Below are 19,137 nucleotides of genomic sequence, written 5' to 3' on the forward strand. Positions count from 1 at the left end.
GTGGTAGGGACCGACGTTCTCCCAACCCTACCTGAGGCCCAGCCTCTTCAATCCCGTCCATGTCCTCCACCCCGACAGGCAGGACTGGGTCATCGGGGGGGCTCACACTGCCACCTAAAGAAGAAATATAAATATAAATAAAGTCACATTCTCCACTTGGTGAAACAGAACAAGTTGTTGAATCTCAACAAATAAGCTGTTGTTGTTACAAATACTCTTTGAACTATCTGTGTGCAGACTATCCAAGAAAATGTTACCCACAATTCTACATAATAATAACCATGCTCACATTCCAGGTTTTGCCTCTGACAACACATCTTGTTTCTTATAAGCACAATAAAAGTCAGACTATAGAAGTCAGAATAATCAGACACAGTTGTGTCATGAGAGAAGAGATGACCTGACACTGTGGGAACTGTGTGTTTCTAAGAGGAAGTCACTGCCTCAAAGATAAGCTGTGTTAACACTGAGATGGAGCCAGAGCGCACAGACCTGCGCGCGCAATTACGCACAATAAAACGTTGACACTTTTAGTGAATTATGCACAATAAATAAAAGGGCCTCTGTAGAAGATAATTACAGCAAAATCTGTGTTTTCACACTAATTGTTTCTATTCAGTTAACGTCACTCTTCTTATTTATGAGTTGCAAATCACACGGCGCGGAGGAGACGGTGGCACTTTGGACGCAGGACGCGCACAGTTACTGCATGAAAAACCACCCTCATCTCTTCTCTTCATAAGAAAATACCACATGAACGAGCGAAGCAGATTGCCATCTATTCAGAAAATAATAACATGTCAGGTACAAGCTGTGAGTGCAGACTGAACAGCTTTGGTTGTAGGTCCAATAACTGTCACACACTTCAGTTCACTTCATCTCTTTTATCCAGACTCAGAGCAATATATTCATCTGTTTGTGCTTTTTGTGGAATTTCGGAAAATTAGTTCACTAATGTGACAAATGTAACTTAAAAGGACCCGACATCATGTCCGGATACATTTTAAGCAGCATACTCAGCTATCCACACAGAGGAACAGGCCGCGGTTTGTTTACACCTGCGCGTGATGACGTCCTGACGTTTGCTCCTAAACGTTCCATCGTCTCCATGGCGCACGAGATAAAAATATTTTTTGGCATCATTCAAAAAAAAAGAAAAGGTAAAGTCACCATCTTTATCGCAAAAATTTCGACGGACGAGTTTGGAAAATGCAACACCCTAAAAAAAATAAGTGTTTTCTAATCACTACACCATGGTGAACACCTTCCACACCTGTCCCGACACATTCAGCGCATGCTCAACATATAATCATTATTTTACACTGAGAGAAAGTCGAGTTTCACTGTTTCCAGCAGGTCGACTAACATAACTGATTATCTTTACATTCAACAATTAACCATTTAGCTGAAATTCTCTTTTTACGAACATAAATAACAGGTCTAAATTGACATGATATTAATAAAAGAGGTCTTACCGGCAAAGGAAGTCATCCACCGCCAGGCTCTGGTCAGCAGGGGCTCCACCGCGGGGGGTCCGGACGCCATGTTGTCAGCAGGTTTGATGGAGTTGAAGTTGACCTCGTTAGGTTTTTCTTCAGCTCAGTGATCCAAGTGTTTGTTCTCTAAGGGTTGTTTACAACTTTCCAGCAGAAGGTTTTGCAGTTCAACTCGTGGTAAGTCCAAGTGCAAAAGGGGAGTTTGAAAGGTCTGCAGCCTTTATATACTCTCAGTAGAGCCGTTCTGTTGCCATGACTTTTACTGACGCACGTGCGTGTGTGTGCGTGAGCGACTGAGAGATCATATACAGTACATGGACGGTATATGGAGGCTGTTGGGTATTTGTCTGTGTACTGTAGGTGTTTCCATAGATAGGTGATGTGTGTGAGCTTTCAGAAACACCTGATGTATCACTGTAATGATGAACACACACATCCAGGTCACCATCTTGACCCAGAGGTCAAACCAAGAATGAACCATACCAACATAGGGGAGACCGGGGATGGTTGTAACAAAGGGATAGTTGTAACACTCAGTTTGGCCAATTAGAAACGAGCTGTGGTGACATCATCAACATAGTCCATGCCCATTTACAATTGGAGCTCACTGGTGAAGCTGCATGTCTCTGAGTCCAAATTTGTCTGTTCTAGAGCCAAAAAAACAGTTTTTCAGGTGAGAAACCAAACATTTTCATCACAGCTGTTTTTTGCATAGCTTCCATTGTGTTGTATGTACAATTGTTTCACTTACATAGGCTCAAGTAGTACTTTCTCTAGTTTAATTTGATGTGTTTCATTAGTGCTAGCTTTGAAGCTAAATGCTAAAAACGGTTATCTCTTTCATGGCTGCTAGGCATGGGGAGGGTTGTAACTCTTCGAAAGTGTTTATTGTTCAACTGTTAAAATGCTGTTCAAATGTCAACCTCATTCAGGCTACAACGCACACACACACGCACACACACGCAGGTTAGTACTTTATTATTCTTGATTTTAGTTATTTTATGTTATATATTTTTATTTATTTTATTGTATTTATTTTTGTATTTATGTTATACATTTCTATTTATTTTAATATTATAATTTTTGTTCCTTCTTTATTATTCATTAAAGTGCTTGAATACATTTAGCCTATTGTGAATCTTTTTTAAGCACAATAATTAAATTGATACATCCATCCCCAGCTAGTGTTGCAACTCACCCCGGTACTGGGGTACGTTGTAACAATATACCTCTTTGTATTTGACATTAATTTCCATAATCTGTGATGGTGTAGTAGACGTCAAAGTGTGTGTTATTTATAGCAGACAAATATGGGTACCATGTATCAAAATTTAAGAGCTCTAACAAAAAAAAAACACTGAGTTACACTTGCGCAAACAAAAAGTGTTACAATCATCCCAGTCTCCCCTACTGTTATTTTATTGATTTGTATTTCTTAGATACAAAATAATGAATAGAAATGTGTGCAGACAGTAAATGTGACTCAGTGTATTCTTCCATCAACATCATGACAATATATCATTGCATTTCATTGCTGCTTCACATCTAAGGTGGTATTTTAGTATATTCTGTTTTTTTTTTTTTTTTAATGAAGTGAATTTACCTCCTCTGATCCTTGTGTATCCCCAGGTGCTTTTATTTTCTCGCCAGGTTCCTCGTGTGAATTTGTTTGGAGTATGGGAATGTACACTAAAGTACATTATCAACTGACATGACTGAGCGCGAGCCGGAAAGAGGAGACGGTCATCACCCGTCTAAGGATAGGGCACACTGGGCTTAACCAGTCATTGTGGAGGACAGGGAGACATTCAATTGGTCTCTAAGCAAAATGTAGTTGTCCAGAAACTGTGCAACATGTATTGCTTGAGTGCAGGGGTTATTTGGAGGAGAGGAAGAAACTGGCAGCAACACTGGAAAAACTGCTAAACTTAAACTCAGCATAGGAAACCTCATTGGGGCAGAAGCAGAGGGCAAAACATCAAAGCATCTAATGAAATACCTAAGGGACACTGGATTAATGGAGAGGATATAGAACTTTGTATTTCTCTTTACCTTTTTGTTTGTTTGTTTTGTTTTGACTGCCACGCTCCTGTTCCACACTCCAGACTGGTAGGTGGCGGTAATGCGCCTGATAAGCTGGTTGCCAACCGCCAATCAAATTAGAAGAAGATGAAGAAGAAGAAGAAGAAGAAGAAGAAGCGGAAGTAGCAGTAAACAAGAAAAGGCGGCAGTCGCGTTTCGCAAATGACTGAGTTAACTTCGGGAGGTTAATCTATGAGTTAAACGTCGAGCCACATTTACTGTAGCCTACATTAGACAACAATGTGTTCAGTTGAGTCTTTGAGAGAGTTTGTCAAGGAGCGACTAACTGCTGCTGCTGAAGAAATATTGGGAGCTTTTAAAAGAACCATCGTCGAGCACGAGGAAGAGATCGATCGGCAGCGCAGACTGTTGGATATCGTTTTGAAGCCTGAAATAAAGTTACACAGGACAGGTGTGTAAAGTTTAATTAGGACATATTTACTGTCGTGTCTGTATATTTGCTGTAGCATCACATTAGTATGCTGTTGGTGTTGTGTGTCCCTCCAGAGCTCCCACAGCAACATGTGTGTAAGGAGGAGGAGGTTGTCACTGAGCAGCAGCTCTGTACTGAGGAGAGGAAGTCCAGTGTGGACCAAGAGGAGCCAGAGCCTCCACAGATTAAAGAGGAAGAGGAGGAAGTGTGCAGCAGTCAGGGGGGAGAGCAGCTTGTAGTGAAGCAGGAGACTGATGGCTTTATGTTGACTCCTGCTGATGAGGAAAGTGAGCACAGTGAAGATCAGACTCTGGACTTCATTCATGATGACACTCAAAGTGCAGCAGAGAAAGAGTCTGTCGTCATTATACCAGTTATAAGCTATGTGATACCAAGCAGTGACCACCAGCTGCTCTCTCACAACTCTCATGTAGCTGAGAGCCAAGATGAGGAAGAATACCAGCATGGAGACTCAGGATCAACTAGAAACACAGAACTTCAAGCAGAGAAAAGACGTCATGAAAGTGAAATTAACAGTAAGAGTCCACACACCTCTGCTGTGATAAACTTAAATACAGGTAAAAAGCCTTTAAAATGTGACATATGTGGGAAAGTTTTTGAGCGCAAGTCAAAATTGCAGAGACACCTGAACAGCCACACAGGTGAGAAGCCGTTTTCTTGCAAAACATGTGGGAAAAGATTCAGTCAGAAGTCAAGATTGACCGCTCATATAAGAATCCACACAGGTGAGAAGCCATTCCTTTGCAAGACCTGCGGGAAAAGATTCAGTGAGAAGTCAGTATTGAAAAGGCATTGTAGAATCCACACAGGTGAGAAGCCGTATACTTGTAAAGTATGTGGGAGAGCTTTCAGACGTAATGGTGACTTGAAAGTCCACATGAGAATCCACACAGGTGAGAGGCCGTGCCTTTGCAAGACCTGCGGGAAAAGATTCAGGGATGTGTCCACATTGACAAAGCACATGAGAATCCACACAGGGGAGAAGCCATATACGTGTAAAGTATGTGGGAGAGCTTTCGGGCGTAATGATGACATGTTAGTCCACATGAGGACTCATTCAGGGGAGAAGCCGTATACTTGCAAAACATGTGGGAGACACTTCAGATGTAGCAGTAACTTGACATCCCACATGAGAACGCACACAGGTGTAAAGGTGCATCACTTGAGCACAGAGGTTCCAGTTGAAGTCACACATATACAGGAGAGAGACTGTTTACATGCAAAACATGTGGCAGAGCTTTCAGAGGCCTGTTCCATAAAGCATGCTAAGAAAAGTGGGGAGTGAAGTCCAAATCCTGAATTTTGATTGAAATTGCAGGTCTGGAAAAGTTAAACTAGTGAGATAAAGAACAAAAGGAGGAGACTGCTTTAAAGTTTGAATGAATTTTATACTTGTAAGAGTCATGGAAAACCTGGAAAAGTCATGGAATTAGTCAAAATCATTATAAGTCACAGAACTTGTTTGTGTATAATGAAATTATTAGAATCATCTTCAGTGGATAACCCTCCATATAATGTAACATAATGGCAAATTCATATGCGTCAATGTGTGACAGTGTTTGTTTACCATCAAGTGTGTTTTGTCATTTTCTCCCTCAGTTTGTCTCTCCCTTCCTGTGTGCCAATTATGCACAGTAATAAACTGATCCCAGAAGATTTGTCCTGTTGTTGTGATCTTTTGTCAGGGTGTCTACAGGTCCTTTAAAATGATTTAAAGTTTTCCTTAATATAAGGCCTTAAAAAGTTTTAAATTGTCTTAAATTCAGATTCAGTGTGTCTTAAATATTTTTGGTCCCATTACCATGAAAGTTTCTCCAGTCTGACAAACCCAATGACAGTTTACAGTCATTGTACAGATCGAAGAAAACTAATTTTTTTCCTTGCTGTATTTCTCTGAATATTGCAATAATAAGTAGCATTTATGACAGCCATGAGATGGTTTTAAATTCCATATAAGGTGGGATTAAAAAGTCTAAAATTTACCTTGGTTATATCATCAGACACCGTGTTCTTTGGTGCATATAAGCAACTTGTCAACAGTGACACCAGAATGTGGGAAAAACTGGTTTTACCTTGTGCCTGTTACATCTGTGATCTGTGCCTATAGACTGAATGAGGAAAAATGCAATGTTACTGCAGGTGCAGATGCACGCAGAAGCAACTGCGATCAGAATGCAGGTTGGCCAGAGCTCAGTTTGGCGCAGTGGGCGAACGACTGGGGCTTTACGATGTGTGCTGCAAAGACACAAGTGATATGCTTTTCCAGATGACATAAAGACGTGACTGTAAAATGATATGGTCAAACACTCGAGCAGGCCAAGGTAGTTAAATTCCTCGGGGTGATATTTGATAAAAAGCTGACCTTGAAACAGCATATGAGCAAAGTCACAGAGAAATGTAAGAAGGTTAATAACCTCTTAAGATGTCTGTCGGGAAGGGACTGGGGAGCTACCAGAACAGCACTATTAAAAGTATCAAGCATTAATGAGATCAGTATTTGACTATGGATGTATAGCATATATGTCAGCAGCAGACAGCCACCTGAATAGAATGGAGGTGGAGCAGGCACAGGCATTAAGGGTCTGCAGTGGAGCCTTTAGAATGGGAGGTTAATCTATGAGTTAAACGTCGAGCCACATTTACTGTAGCCTACATTAGACAACAATGTGTTCAGTTGAGTCTTTGAGAGAGTTTGTCAAGTCAGGAGAGAGAGCAGCTTGTAGTGAAGCAGGAGACTGATGGCTTTATGTTGACTCCTGCTGATGAGGAAAGTGAGCACAGTGAAGATCAGACTCTGGACTTCATTCATGATGACACTCAAAGTGCAGCAGAGAAAGAGTCTGTCGTCATCATACCAGTTATAAGCTATGTGATACCAAGCAGTGACCACCAGCTGCTCTCTCACAACTCTCGTGTAGCTGAGAGCCAAGATGAGGAAGAATACCAGCATGGAGACTCAGGATCAACTAGAAACACAGAACTTCAAGCAGAGAAAAGACGTCATGAAAGTGAAATTAACAGTAAGAGTCCACACACCTCTGCTGTGATAAACATAAATACAGGTAAAAAGCCTTTAAAATGTGACATAAGTGGGAAAGTTTTTGAGCGCAAGTCAAAATTGCAGAGACACCTAAACAGCCACACAGGTGTTTCTTGCAAAACGTGGGAAAAGATTCAGTTACAGATCAGCATTGAGCGCTCATATAAGAATCCACACAGGTGAGAAGATATACCTTTGCAAGACCTGTGGGAAAAGATTCAGTAAGATGGCAGGATTGGAAAGTCACATGACAATCCACACAGGTGAGAAACCGTATACTTGTAAAGTATGTGGGAAATCTGTCGGACGTAATGGTGTCTTGTTAGTCCACATGAGGACTCATTCAGGTGAGAGGCCGTATACTTGTAAAACATGTGGGAGACACTTCAGATCTAGCAGTAACTTGACATCCCACATGAGAACACACACAGGTGTAAAGGTGCATCACTTGAGCACAGAGGTTCCAGTTGAAGTCACACATATACAGGAGAGAGACTATTAAATGTTGTTGCTGTCCCTGTTTTATATGAGACGAAGAAAGCTAGTTGCTAGGCTAATTTATACAATGTAAAATGCCATAGGCTTGTGCTAATAAAGTTAAAATGTTTTATTTGTTTAGAAAACATGTTTAGTATGACAGTTGTTTTGTCAATGAATTTTGTGAGTTGTAATGGAGCCAAATTGTGTGCCGATACCTTGGTTACATGTTGCTGTTGTTCTTGGATTTATATGAGAAGAGGAAAAGATCGTTAGTTGCTCAGCTAATTTTTACTGTGTAAAATGCCATAGGCTTGTGCTAATAACATTCGCATGTTGTATTTGTAGGGAAAATGTGTTCGGATAAAGACAAGTGTTTGTCTGTGAATGCAGCGAGTTATAGTGAAGCCAATTTATGTACTTGTTTTTCAAATTGTCTCTAATAAGCCATATTTAATGTGTGTTTAATGTGTGTTTTTAACCTACTAAACTTACAGCACTTCACAGAAACCTCCACCGCTGACTAGCGTTTTGGCGGTGTAACTGCAGAGTGACACAGCACAAGTAAAAATGCTCACAATGCCAAAGGCTACGTGCGTAGGGTCAACGCACAACTATAAATCCTCTTTGTGCCGTACCTACAGCATCAGTTCAACACAGATGTATAAATTCCCTGTCAGAGTCACTCCAGACAGGAGGGCTCTTTGTGCTTGGATTTTCAAAGTTGGGTATATTTTTTTCAACATGTCATAGTTTCAGAGCTCTTAGTGAACAGATTTATGTAACTTTATACAAGAAATAAAAGTTTAATAAAGGCCAAATAATTTTTAAAAACATACTCTACCAAACAGTTCATTTGTCCTCTTATGGTAAAGCATACATAAATAACACCTCATATTCCATGAATACTTTTATTATTATTTTCCACAGAAATTGAACTGTTTTTGTCAGTTGTACTCTACACCTACATTAGGAAAACATTCAGCACAACGTAGTGGCTCTTAATAAGTATAATTAATATAATATTTTCAGTGTTTTTTTTTTTTTATTTGAAGGTATGCTTTTTCATCAGATTTCTGACATTTCCTCTCAGATTTTTCTGCTTCCATTGGGAAAAAAAGAAAAACAAAGACAAAGAAGTAGGAGGTTGGGGAAATCCCTTTCATCCAGATGATAACGTAAGCTCATATTTGTATAGTGCCATACATAAATAACACCTCATATTCCATTAATACTTTAATTATATTTTTGTCATTCTCACATAAATTGAACTGTTTTCCTGAGTTGTATACCACACCTACATTAGTAAAACATTCAGTACAACGTAGTGGCTCTTAATAAGTATAATTAATGTAATATTTTCTTTTTTTTATTACAAGGTATATTTGAGACAAGGGCCCAACCTGAGGGGCCAGCATCTTTAATTCTTCATTCAAGTATTCTGCTGTCTGTACAAAACATCATTCAGCTCTTGTCAAAGTTTTATGATTAGTTCAAGGTTTATTGTGATTTTTCTCCATGTTGACCAAAACCCAGTCTTTTCTTGCAGGCAGATGGATACAGCTTTGTGAATATCGGTCATGGGACTGCAGTGTCCCTCCTGAAGATGTCTCCAAACACTGTGGATTTGATGATCAAAAGAGAAACAGAAGCATAGACTGACCTGGAGAAGAGAGACCAACAGAGACATTCATGTTGCCTCTCATATTTTTATACACAGAGGAGACTGACCTGTTGATACCTGTTGGCACTATTTATAGTAGAGATCTTCATAGCCTTGATTAAACGGGGTTAAACAACTGAATGTAGTGGATCAAAGCGAGATGTCGACAAAACGGTACAAAACCTCAAAACACCATCACTGTGGTAAATATATTTTAATAGAAAAGAAGCTGAAGATATGACCTACTCTGATGCAAGTAATTACTGTGGTCTCTGTACAGATCATTTTTTTTGTCCAAAACTTATAAATCCTTTATCATAAATTAGGTTTTATTTCTGCAGATTGACATATCGAAATGTAAAAATGTCACTGAACCTGAAGGACCACATGTGTACTGATGTGGGGGGATTATATAGGTACAGACATGACGACAGTTTAAAAACGCTAATAAAATGTAAACAGGTGAGTAATATAAACATTCACCCCCGTACCTTTGTCATGAACAGAGAAATTAGCTATAGAGACAAAAAAATGTTTTTATACCAGGCAGTAAACATGTTTATTTCTGCTGTAGGGTTGGGCATTTAAACATGGGGGTCTGTGGGGACTGAAGCCAGTCTCCAGTGACCATTCTAGAAACAGGCACCTTGGTGTTGGCGTCATTTTTCAGCCCTGGACGTTGCTGCTTGCCTGTTGATATAAAGGAGGTGTGTGTGCATGTGTGTGATTGATCTTTTGCAGTGGCTGAAGGCCTCAGAACACTTCCTCTCCCCTTTCCGCAGGGTTTACAACCTGTCTGATGAGTTCATCTTCTTTGACCGTTTCTCAGAACTTCTGGATATGTAGCTTTGCTTTAAAATGACATAGTGAACCAGATGACTCAGTGTAGCTGCTTGTTTAAAGAGACTCCAGGTGGCAAAGCTGTTTTATACCTGTTATGACACCTGTAGCTGATTCATTATTTAAAAAGCTTCACATGAACTCAACATCACTGAAGATAAAATAAATGTCACTGTACATAGTGTCACTTTATATGTCTGAGTGTTTTATTGAATGCAACAGCAAACCAGTGCAGTTCAGACATTAGTGTGACAGAGTGCGCTCAGTGGACGGCTGGGATGGCGGCTCTCTGTGGTTTGGCTCACTTCCACTCTCAGGAGCTCCTGCACACAAGAGGAGAACAAGAAGTTAGCGTACACACAATACACAATAACATACATTATCTTTATAAGTCAAAAGCTCAGACTCATCTTTAGTCCACAGCAAACAGCAGCAGCTCAGGTGGTGTAGTAAGACAGGGAACATGAATAATGGTTAGTAAAACAGATTAATAATCTTTCGGTTACTAAATAAGTGATATTATCTAAAGAAAAATCACATCATACTCTAGCCTAGGTCACTGTTTTAGTAAGTCAGAGGCTCATACTTACTTTTTTCGTCCATGGTGAACAGCAGCAGCTCAGGTGGTGGAGTGAGATAAACCTTTAGTATGACAAAAAAAAACTGTTAGTGAGACAAATACTGAATTATTGAATATTATGAATATAATATATTTAAAATAGTTATTATACCTTTGGCCATGTGAAGGCATTTTAGTCTCTGGAGGCCAATGTTCAGTCATCTGATGGTCTGAGAGTGGTGTCTTGTCTTCTCTTTAAATTTTGCAGCTTTGTTCTTCTGTCAGTGCCGTCGTCTTCAGTGGTGACCTGGAGAAAACTGTGTGTGTGTGTGTGTGTGTGTGTGACAATGACAGAGAGATCTGGTGCTGGTGTTCATTTGAACACAGACCAAGGTGACAGTTTGTCGCCCTGCCAGATGCAAAGGCTACATGCACGGGGTGTCAACAGCCCTGCCAGACGCAAGGGCTACCTGGTTCATCGCCAGCCTTGCCAGATGCAATGGCCGACCCTCAGGATGAAAGAAAGGTTGATCAATCCACCGAGCAATGAATGAGGAGATACTCCCTAAACATCCCAGTGCAAGACGCTACCTGGGGTCCTAAAAGCCCCACCAGACGCAAAGGCTACATGCATGGTGGGTCGACAGCCCTGCCAGACGCAAAGGCCGACTTTCAGGATGGAAGAAACATCCATCGATCCACAAAAATGAGGAGATACTTAAAGTCCCAGTGCAAGATGCTACCTGGGGTCCTAAAAGCCCCGCCAGATGCAAAGGCTACCTGAGGCTTTTCTTGCCCAGCCAGACACAAAGGCCAGCCCTCAGGGTTGAAAAGGGTGAATCCAATGGCCCCAGGGCAAAACGCTACCTTGGGTGTCACCAGCCCTGCCAGATGCTAAGGCTGCCATGGGAATCACTGGTCCTGCCATGATGTTTCATGCAGGATATTCAGCCCGTCCATGGTAGACTCAATCCCAGTCACCCTTCAGCCCCCCTCTCCCTCTTCGCAGCAGTCTCCTCCCCATCACTGTCTTCCCTGGTCCTCTTTGTGGTCATCTACCCTGCAATCAGAGGCTCACCATCTTCCAAGAGGTTAGCACCAGGGTAAGCAACAGGTGCTCATCATGCTGCAGGAGCAGTATGACAAACACCTCGAGGGGGAGGTGGAAGAGCAGGTTCAGGAGTAGCAGGAGCAGCAGGAAAATCAGTGAAAGGATCATCAGGGAAAGCAGGAGAAAATGCAGGAGGGATAGCATAAGGGAAAGCAGGAGGAAACGCAGGAGGGAAAGCATAAGGGAAAGCAGGGGGGAATGCAGGAGGGAAAGCAGGAGGGAGGAAAGCAGGGGGGAACACAGGAGGGAAAGCGTAAGGAGCATAGGGATAAGCGTAAGCGACAGGGTGCGGCACAGGATATGGAGCAGGGTAGAAGGCAGGAAAAGGGAGAGCAGGACCCTCCACCCCAGGGTGAGGTGGTAGGGACCGACGTTCTCCCAACCCTACCTGAGGCCCAGCCTCTTCAATCCCGTCCATGTCCTCCACCCCGACAGGCAGGACTGGGTCGTCGGGGGGGCTCACACTGCCACCTAAAGAAGAAATATAAATATAAATAAAGTCACATTCTCCACTTGGTGAAACAGAACAAGTTGTTGAATCTCAACAAATAAGCTGTTGTTGTTACAAATACTCTTTGAACTATCTGTGTGCAGACTATCCAAGAAAATGTTACCCACAATTCTACATAATAATAACCATGCTCACATTCCAGGTTTTGCCTCTGACAACACATCTTGTTTGTTATAAGCACAATAAAAGTCAGACTATAGAAGTCAGAATAATCAGACACAGTTGTGTCATGAGAGAAGAGATGACCTGACACTGTGGGAACTGTGTGTCTCTAAGAGGAAGTCACTGCCTCAAAGATAAGCTGTGTTAACACTGAGATGGAGCCAGAGCGCACAGACCTGCGCGCGCAATTACGCACAATAAAACGTTGACACTTTTAGTGAATTATGCACAATAAATAAAAGGGCCTCTGTAGAAGATAATTACAGCAAAATCTGTGTTTTCACACTAATTGTTTCTATTCAGTTAACGTCACTCTTCTTATTTATGAGTTGCAAATCACACGGCACGGAGGAGACGGTAGCACTTTGGACGCAGGACGCGCACAGTTACTGCATGAAAAACCACCCTCATCTCTTCTCTTCATAAGAAAATACCACATGAACGAGCGAAGCAGATTGCCATCTATTCAGAAAATAATAACATGTCAGGTACAAGCTGTGAGTGCAGACTGAACAGCTTTGGTTGTAGGTCCAATAACTGTCACACACTTCAGTTCACTTCATCTCTTTTATCCAGACTCAGAGCAATATATTCATCTGTTTGTGCTTTTTGTGGAATTTCGGAAAATTAGTTCACTAATGTGACAAATGTAACTTAAAAGGACCCGACATCATGTCCGGATACATTTTAAGCAGCATACTCAGCTATCCACACAGAGGAACAGGCCGCGGTTTGTTTACACCTGCGCGTGATGACGTCCTGACGTTTGCTCCTAAACGTTCCATCGTCTCCATGGCGCACGAGATAAAAATATTTTTTGGCATCATTCAAAAAAAAAGAAAAGGTAAAGTCACCATCTTTATCGCAAAAATTTCGACGGACGAGTTTGGAAAATGCAACACCCTAAAAAAAATAAGTGTTTTCTAATCACTACACCATGGTGAACACCTTCCACACCTGTCCCGACACATTCAGCGCATGCTCAACATATAATCATTATTTTACACTGAGAGAAAGTCGAGTTTCACTGTTTCCAGCAGGTCGACTAACATAACTGATTATCTTTACATTCAACAATTAACCATTTAGCTGAAATTCTCTTTTTACGAACATAAATAACAGGTCTAAATTGACATGATATTAATAAAAGAGGTCTTACCGGCAAAGGAAGTCATCCACCGCCAGGCTCTGGTCAGCAGGGGCTCCACCGCGGGGGGTCCGGACGCCATGTTGTCAGCAGGTTTGATGGAGTTGAAGTTGACCTCGTTAGGTTTTTCTTCAGCTCAGTGATCCAAGTGTTTGTTCTCTAAGGGTTGTTTACAACTTTCCAGCAGAAGGTTTTGCAGTTCAACTCGTGGTAAGTCCAAGTGCAAAAGGGGAGTTTGAAAGGTCTGCAGCCTTTATATACTCTCAGTAGAGCCGTTCTGTTGCCATGACTTTTACTGACGCACGTGCGTGTGTGTGCGTGAGCGACTGAGAGATCATATACAGTACATGGACGGTATATGGAGGCTGTTGGGTATTTGTCTGTGTACTGTAGGTGTTTCCATAGATAGGTGATGTGTGTGAGCTTTCAGAAACACCTGATGTATCACTGTAATGATGAACACACACATCCAGGTCACCATCTTGACCCAGAGGTTAAACCAAGAATGAACCATACCAACATAGGGGAGACCGGGGATGGTTGTAACAAAGGGATAGTTGTAACACTCAGTTTGGCCAATTAGAAACGAGCTGTGGTGACATCATCAACATAGTCCATGCCCATTTACAATTGGAGCTCACTGGTGAAGCTGCATGTCTCTGAGTCCAAATTTGTCTGTTCTAGAGCCAAAAAAACAGTTTTTCAGGTGAGAAACCAAACATTTTCATCACAGCTGTTTTTTGCATAGCTTCCATTGTGTTGTATGTACAATTGTTTCACTTACATAGGCTCAAGTAGTACTTTCTCTAGTTTAATTTGATGTGTTTCATTAGTGCTAGCTTTGAAGCTAAATGCTAAAAACGGTTATCTCTTTCATGGCTGCTAGGCATGGGGAGGGTTGTAACTCTTCGAAAGTGTTTATTGTTCAACTGTTAAAATGCTGTTCAAATGTCAACCTCATTCAGGCTACAACGCACACACACACGCACACACACGCAGGTTAGTACTTTATTATTCTTGATTTTAGTTATTTTATGTTATATATTTTTATTTATTTTATTGTATTTATTTTTGTATTTATGTTATACATTTCTATTTATTTTAATATTATAATTTTTGTTCCTTCTTTATTATTCATTAAAGTGCTTGAATACATTTAGCCTATTGTGAATCTTTTTTAAGCACAATAATTAAATTGATACATCCATCCCCAGCTAGTGTTGCAACTCACCCCGGTACTGGGGTACGTTGTAACAATATACCTCTTTGTATTTGACATTAATTTCCATAATCTGTGATGGTGTAGTAGACGTCAAAGTGTGTGTTATTTATAGCAGACAAATATGGGTACCATGTATCAAAATTTAAGAGCTCTAACAAAAAAAAAACACTGAGTTACACTTGCTCAAACAAAAAGTGTTACAATCATCCCAGTCTCCCCTACTGTTATTTTATTGATTTGTATTTCTTAGATACAAAATAATGAATAGAAATGTGTGCAGACAGTAAATGTGACTCAGTGTATTCTTTCATCAACATCATGACAATATATCATTGCATTTCATTGCTGCTTCACATCTAATGTGGTATTTTAGTATATTCTGTTTTTTTTTTTTTAATGAAGTGAATTTACCTCCTCTGATCCTTGTGTATCCCCAGGTGCTTTTATTTTCTTGCCAGGTTCCTCGTGTGAATTTGTTTGGAGTATGGGAATGTACACTAAAGTACATTATCAACTGACATGACTGAGCTGAGCGCGAGCCGGAAAGAGGAGACGGTCATCACCCGTCTAAGGATAGGGCACACTGGGCTTAACCAGTCATTGTGGAGGACAGGGAGACATTCAACTGGTCTCTAAGCAAAATGTAGTTGTCCAGAAACTGTGCAACATGTATTGCTTGAGTGCAGGGGTTATTTGGAGGAGAGGAAGAAACTGGCAGCAACACTGGAAAAACTGCTAAACTTAAACTCAGCATAGGAAACCTCATTGGGGCAGAAGCAGAGGGCAAAACATCAAAGCATCTAATGAAATACCTAAGGGACACTGGATTAATGGAGAGGATATAGAACTTTGTATTTCTCTTTACCTTTTTGTTTGTTTGTTTTGTTTTGACTGCCACGCTCCTGTTCCACACTCCAGACTGGTAGGTGGCGGTAATGCGCCTGATAAGCTGGTTGCCAACTGCCAATCAAATTAGAAGAAGATGAAGAAGAAGAAGAAGAAGAAGAAGCGGAAGTAGCAGTAAACAAGAAAAGGCGGCAGTCGCGTTTCGCAAATGACTGAGTTAACTTCGGGAGGTTAATCTATGAGTTAAACGTCGAGCCACATTTACTGTAGCCTACATTAGACAACAATGTGTTCAGTTGAGTCTTTGAGAGAGTTTGTCAAGGAGCGACTAACTGCTGCTGCTGAAGAAATATTGGGAGCTTTTAAAAGAACCATCGTCGAGCACGAGGAAGAGATCGATCGGCAGCGCAGACTGTTGGATATCGTTTTGAAGCCTGAAATAAAGTTACACAGGACAGGTGTGTAAAGTTTAATTAGGACATATTTACTGTCGTGTCTGTATATTTGCTGTAGCATCACATTAGTATGCTGTTGGTGTTGTTGTGCGTCCCTCCAGAGCTCCCACAGCAACATGTGTGTAAGGAGGAGGAGGTTGTCACTGAGCAGCAGCTCTGTACTGAGGAGAGGAAGTCCAGTGTGGACCAAGAGGAGCCAGAGCCTCCACAGATTAAAGAGGAAGAGGAGGAAGTGTGCAGCAGTCAGGGGGGAGAGCAGCTTGTAGTGAAGCAGGAGACTGATGGCTTTATGTTGACTCCTGCTGATGAGGAAAGTGAGCACAGTGAAGATCAGACTCTGGACTTCATTCATGATGACACTCAAAGTGCAGCAGAGAAAGAGTCTGTCGTCATTATACCAGTTATAAGCTATGTGATACCAAGCAGTGACCACCAGCTGCTCTCTCACAACTCTCATGTAGCTGAGAGCCATGATGAGGAAGAATACCAGCATGGAGACTCAGGATCAACTAGAAACACAGAACTTCAAGCAGAGAAAAGACGTCATGAAAGTGAAATTAACAGTAAGAGTCCACACACCTCTGCTGTGATAAACTTAAATACAGGTAAAAAGCCTTTAAAATGTGACATATGTGGGAAAGTTTTTGAGCGCAAGTCAAAATTGCAGAGACACCTGAACAGCCACACAGGTGAGAAGCCGTTTTCTTGCAAAACATGTGGGAAAAGATTCAGTCAGAAGTCAAGATTGACCGCTCATATAAGAATCCACACAGGTGAGAAGCCATTCCTTTGCAAGACCTGCGGGAAAAGATTCAGTGAGAAGTCAGTATTGAAAAGGCATTGTAGAATCCACACAGGTGAGAAGCCGTATACTTGTAAAGTATGTGGGAGAGCTTTCAGACGTAATGGTGACTTGAAAGTCCACATGAGAATCCACACAGGTGAGAGGCCGTGCCTTTGCAAGACCTGCGGGAAAAGATTCAGGGATGTGTCCACATTGACAAAGCACATGAGAATCCACACAGGGGAGAAGCCATATACGTGTAAAGTATGTGGGAGAGCTTTCGGGCGTAATGATGACATGTTAGTCCACATGAGGACTCATTCAGGGGAGAAGCCGTATACTTGCAAAACATGTGGGCGACACTTCAGATGTAGCAGTAACTTGACATCCCACATGAGAACGCACACAGGTGTAAAGGTGCATCACTTGAGCACAGAGGTTCCAGCTGAAGTCACACATATACAGGAGAGAGACTGTTTACATGCAAAACATGTGGCAGAGCTTTCAGAGGCCTGTTCCATAAAGCATGCTAAGAAAAGTGGGGAGTGAAGTCCAAATCCTAAATTTTGATTGAAATTGCAGGTCTGGAAAAGTTAAACTAGTGAGATAAAGAAGAAAAGGAGGAGACTGCTTTAAAGTTTGAATGAATTTTATACTTGTAAGAGTCATGGAAAACCTGGAAAAGTCATGGAATTAGTCAAAATCATTATAAGTCACAGAACTTGTTTGTGTATAATGAAATTATTAGAATCATCTTCAGTGGATAACCCTCCATATAATGTAACATAATGGCAAATTCATATGCGTCAATGTGTGACAGTGTTTGTTTACCATCAAGTGTGTTTTGTCATTTTCTCCCTCAGTTTGTCTCTCCCTTCCTGTGTGCCAATTATGCACAGTAATAAACTGATCCCAGAAGATTTGTCCTGTTGTTGTGATCTTTTGTCAGGGTGTCTACAGGTCCTTTAAAATGATTTAAAGTTTTCCTTAATATAAGGCCTTAAAAAGTTTTAAATTGTCTTAAATTCAGATTCAGTGTGTCTTAAATATTTTTGGTCCCATTACCATGAAAGTTTCTCCAGTCTGACAAACCCAATGACAGTTTACAGTCATTGTACAGATCGAAGAAAACTAATTTTTTTCCTTGCTGTATTTCTCTGAATATTGCAATAATAAGTAGCATTTATGACAGCCATGAGATGGTTTTAAATTCCATATAAGGTGGGATTAAAAAGTCTAAAATTTACCTTGGTTATATCATCAGACACCGTGTTCTTTGGTGCATATAAGCAACTTGTCAACAGTGACACCAGAATGTGGGAAAAGCTGGTTTTGCCTTGTGCCTGTTACATCTGTGATCTGTGCCTATAGACTGAATGAGGAAAAATGCAATGTTACTGCAGGTGCAGATGCACGCAGAAGCAACTGCGATCAGAATGCAGGTTGGCCAGAGCTCAGTTTGGCGCAGTGGGCGAACGACTGGGGCTTTACGATGTGTGCTGCAAAGACACAAGTGATATGCTTTTCCAGATGACATAAAGACGTGACTGTAAAATGATATGGTCAAACACTCGAGCAGGCCAAGGTAGTTAAATTCCTCGGGGTGATATTTGATAAAAAGCTGATCTTGAAACAGCATATGAGCAAAGTCACAGAGAAATGTAAGAAGGTTAATAACCTCTTAAGATGTCTGTCGGGAAGGGACTGGGGAGCTACCAGAACAGTACTATTAAAAGTATCAAGCATCAATGAGATCAGTATTTGACTATGGATGTATAGCATATATGTCAGCAGCAGACAGCCACCTGAATAGAATGGAGGTGGAGCAGGCACAGGCATTAAGGGTCTGCAGTGGAGCCTTTAGAATGGGAGGTTAATCTATGAGTTAAACGTCGAGCCACATTTACTGTAGCCTACATTAGACAACAATGTGTTCAGTTGAGTCTTTGAGAGAGTTTGTCAAGGAGCGACTAACTGCTGCTGCTGAAGAAATATTGGGAATCTTTAAAAGAACCATCGTCGAGTACGAGGAAGAGATCGATTGGCAGCGCAGACTGTTGGATGTCGTTTTGAAGCCTGAAATAAAGTTACACAGGACAGGTGTGTAAAGTTTAATTAGGACATATTTACTGTCGTGTCTGTATATTTGCTGCAGCATCACATTAGTATGCTGTTGGTGTTGTTGTGCGTCCCTCCAGAGCTCCCACAGCAACATGTGTGTAAGGAGGAGGAGGTTGTCACTGAGCAGCAGCTCTGTACTGAGGAGAGGAAGTCCAGTGTGGACCAAG

The 19,137-nt window shown here is 41.2% G+C and overlaps 2 protein-coding genes across 2 annotated transcripts; both read left to right on the forward strand.

The window, feature by feature from the left end:
- Window positions 1-3,681: 3,681 nt before the first annotated feature.
- LOC144463513 (uncharacterized) lies at window positions 3,682-5,680 on the forward strand. Its single transcript, XM_078168181.1, has 2 exons — window positions 3,682-3,990; window positions 4,086-5,680. The coding sequence occupies exons 1-2, from the start codon at window positions 3,819-3,821 to the stop codon at window positions 5,315-5,317; spliced, it is 1,404 nt and encodes a 467-aa protein (XP_078024307.1). The 5' UTR covers window positions 3,682-3,818; the 3' UTR covers window positions 5,318-5,680.
- Window positions 5,681-6,737: 1,057 nt separating this feature from the next.
- Window positions 6,738-17,769, forward strand: LOC117262701 (uncharacterized). The gene is made up of 3 exons (XM_078168180.1): window positions 6,738-6,944; window positions 15,907-16,068; window positions 16,167-17,769. Exons 1-3 carry the CDS (start codon window positions 6,779-6,781, stop codon window positions 17,396-17,398), a joined length of 1,560 nt encoding a protein of 519 aa, XP_078024306.1. The 5' UTR covers window positions 6,738-6,778; the 3' UTR covers window positions 17,399-17,769.
- The last annotated feature ends 1,368 nt before the right edge of the window (window positions 17,770-19,137 follow it).

The sequence above is a fragment of the Epinephelus lanceolatus genome, chromosome 5, assembly GCF_041903045.1.
Source record: "Epinephelus lanceolatus isolate andai-2023 chromosome 5, ASM4190304v1, whole genome shotgun sequence".
In the NCBI taxonomy this organism is placed as follows: domain Eukaryota; kingdom Metazoa; phylum Chordata; class Actinopteri; order Perciformes; family Serranidae; genus Epinephelus; species Epinephelus lanceolatus.